This window comes from Petromyzon marinus, chromosome 3 (assembly GCF_048934315.1).
Source record: "Petromyzon marinus isolate PM22_M1 ecotype Great Lakes invasive population chromosome 3, UKy_Petmar_22M1.pri1.0, whole genome shotgun sequence".
NCBI classification, from domain to species: domain Eukaryota; kingdom Metazoa; phylum Chordata; class Hyperoartia; order Petromyzontiformes; family Petromyzontidae; genus Petromyzon; species Petromyzon marinus.
The window spans coordinates 6,333,906-6,336,649 of record NC_133669.1 but is presented as its reverse complement, the minus strand read 5'-3'; the positions used below and the strand labels follow the sequence as shown (position 1 = coordinate 6,336,649).

General features: G+C 58.2%; 1 protein-coding gene across 1 annotated transcript; it reads left to right on the top strand.

The window, feature by feature from the left end:
• Positions 1–418: 418 nt before the first annotated feature.
• Positions 419–2,256, top strand: LOC103091807 (uncharacterized). The gene has a single exon (XM_032972202.2). It carries the CDS (start codon positions 431–433, stop codon positions 2,237–2,239), a length of 1,809 nt encoding a protein of 602 aa, XP_032828093.2. The 5' UTR covers positions 419–430; the 3' UTR covers positions 2,240–2,256.
• Positions 2,257–2,744: the final 488 nt, after the last annotated feature.

Below are 2,744 nucleotides of genomic sequence, written 5' to 3'. Positions count from 1 at the left end.
TTCCTCGTTCCACCGGAGACTTCGGCGAAAGGGTCTTTATAAAAGCGTTCCCGTCGTGGCTCGTTTTCGCCGCGACGATCACTGACGGACGACGATTACCGCCGGGGAATCGCGCGCGCGGGGCTTTTCGCAGTTAGGTCTACAACGCGCGTGCACGCGCGTGAACGCGCTTGCACGCGCGCCCTACCTGAGCGCACTTAAGGCTCACCTTGCTAGCTATACTCGGCGGGGATGGGTGTTTTATTTTTAATCATACTTTCGGGCGGCTTTATTCGTGAGCCAAGTGAATTCCAACATGACAACAACGAGCCGCATTTTGAACATTCTCGCCGTGCAGCGCCTTTTTTTTTCCAATGTAACTAATATGGGATTGCTTACTCTTTTTTTGATTCATTAATTAAACAGATGTTCTCCCAACTGCGGCGCTGTGATGATCGGCTCCGTTCGACCTGGACCAGCAGCAAGTCGTCGACGTGACGAGATGCGAACCCGGCTATTTCTCCTCGCTGTCCTCGTTCTCCCCGTTGGCTCCTCTTCCTCCTCCTCCACCTCCTCCTCCTCCTCCTCCTCCAAGGAAAGTGACAACATTGACCTTCATCTCTCCGGAGGCCGGGTGATCCCATTCGGAGACTCCAGGAGGTCCTCGGTGCAGACAGAGAAGCCCGGCTTGGCGCTCATATTGGACCAAAGACACAAGTATCAGAAATGTTTGAGTCAACAATTCGATCAGCAGCAGCAGCATCAGCAGCATCAGCAGCAGTTGCCGATGCAACAGCAATCAGTGAAGCGACATCAGCAACAAGCGCCGGTTAACGGGCAGCGAGAGCACCAGCTGAAGCAGCAGCAGCAGCAACTCTATCAGCAGCGACAGCACGAGCGGAAACAGCATCGATTGAAGCAGGAGAATCAGAACTTAAACCAGCAGCAGCAACAACAACAACAACAATTAAAGCAACGGGAGGAGCGACAGCCGAAGCGGCAGCAGTGGCAGCTGCCGCAGCCTCTGAGGAGCAGCGATCGAGGAGCCTCGCCCAGGCCTCGCAGGGTCGTTCTGTCCACTCGGGCCCCACGGGACTTGCGGCCGCAGTCCTCGCTGGAGGGCCACGAGGAGGCAAATGACAACGGGGAGGTAGAAAAACACCGGCAGGAGGAGGAGACAGGAGGGGATGAAGACGTGGAGATGCGGGGCCTGATTGAGAAGGGCAACGATGAAGAGGATGATGATCGAGAAGATGACACCGAGGACGGGTTGGACGAGGTCAAGGAGGCACAGAATAAGGCGATGGAAGAGGAGGAGGAGGAGCCGGTGGCAGTGCTGGATGAGGTGGACGGCCAGAAGACAACCATAAAGGATTTGGTAGACGAGGCAGCGGTGGACAAGAAGGCGGTGAGCAAGGAGGTAGACCAGGAAGAGGCTAACAAGGTGGTAGACACTAATACGCTGTTGGAGCAGGAGGGCGTGATGTTTGACAAGGGCGGCAAGGAGGCGGCAGTGGCCCCGGGGGCAGGCGGGGAAACGAACCGCGGGGCGAGCGGCAAGGAGGCTGCGGACAGACATTACGCGGCGGCCGATCACGAGGAACCTGCAAAGAACAGCGGTGAGCCGGAGACCGAGAAAGTGCTGGGGCCATTTGAACGCGAAGCCCTTTCGAACGCGCCGAGTACCCGACGAGCGAGCGGCAGGAGCAAGGGCAATGCCAGGAGGAGAAGTCGGAGCGCCGCACCACAGCAACAGCAGAAGCAACAGAAGCAGCAGCAGCAGCCCCCACGACGTCCCCACCGAGGGGAGTACCCTGCCTGTGACAGCGAGAGTCGCTGGGTGTCCGATCGCGACACGGCCTTCGACATCACCGGGATGCGAGTCCGTGTACTGGGAGAGCTGTCCTTAAGTTCTTCTTCTGCATCATCATCATCATCATCGTCGTCATCATCCCAGTCTTCTTCGACGTCGGTCAAGCAGTATTTCTACGAGACGCGCTGCAAGCCGGCGGCGGCGGCGGGCGCGGCGCGGGCCGCCGGGAGTCGGACCAGAGAGGCGCCCTCCAGGTTCGCCTCCGGAACGGGGACCGGCGCCGCGTGCCGTGGAGCCGACGAGCTCCGTTGGAGGTCGCAGTGCAAGACGACGCAGTCGTTCGTGCGCGCGCTCACCGAGGACGCGCGTGGCCGCCTGGCGTGGAGGTGGATCCGGCTGGACACGGCGTGCGTGTGCACGCTCACGCGGCGCTACGGAGGCGCGTGAGACGTGCCGCGGAACACTCACACGCTCACCCCACACCCCCCCCCCCCCCCCCAGCGGTGTTGCCTTCGTGCGGATGAAGTATACGCACTCGTGCACGGTACACAGTTTTAAGTTTCATTTATTTGGTAGAGCCCTGTGAGCCATGCGGTTCTTGAATCGGGTGCGACCGCAACAAACAAAAACACGAACAAGAAAACATCTTAAAGTGACTATGCGCAACAGAAAAATTCCAGGGAAAAAAACACAGCAAAATCTTCCAGAAAAAGCACCGCGTATCGACGCTGTGTGCAAAAATCCCAGTGGGATGCAAGTCACAGAAGTGTCTTCCTTCAACAGCAAAAAATGTGAATGGATACTCTCCGGCATGCTTTGCGTTTCAAGACGACGGGGGCCGTTCGTGCGTGCGTGCTGCACACAGCCTCGCGGTCGTCACCAGCTCCACAGAGCCGAGAAAGCAAATCGTGTACCGGTTTTCAGCATTGCTCTTCAGCGCAGTATTGACATC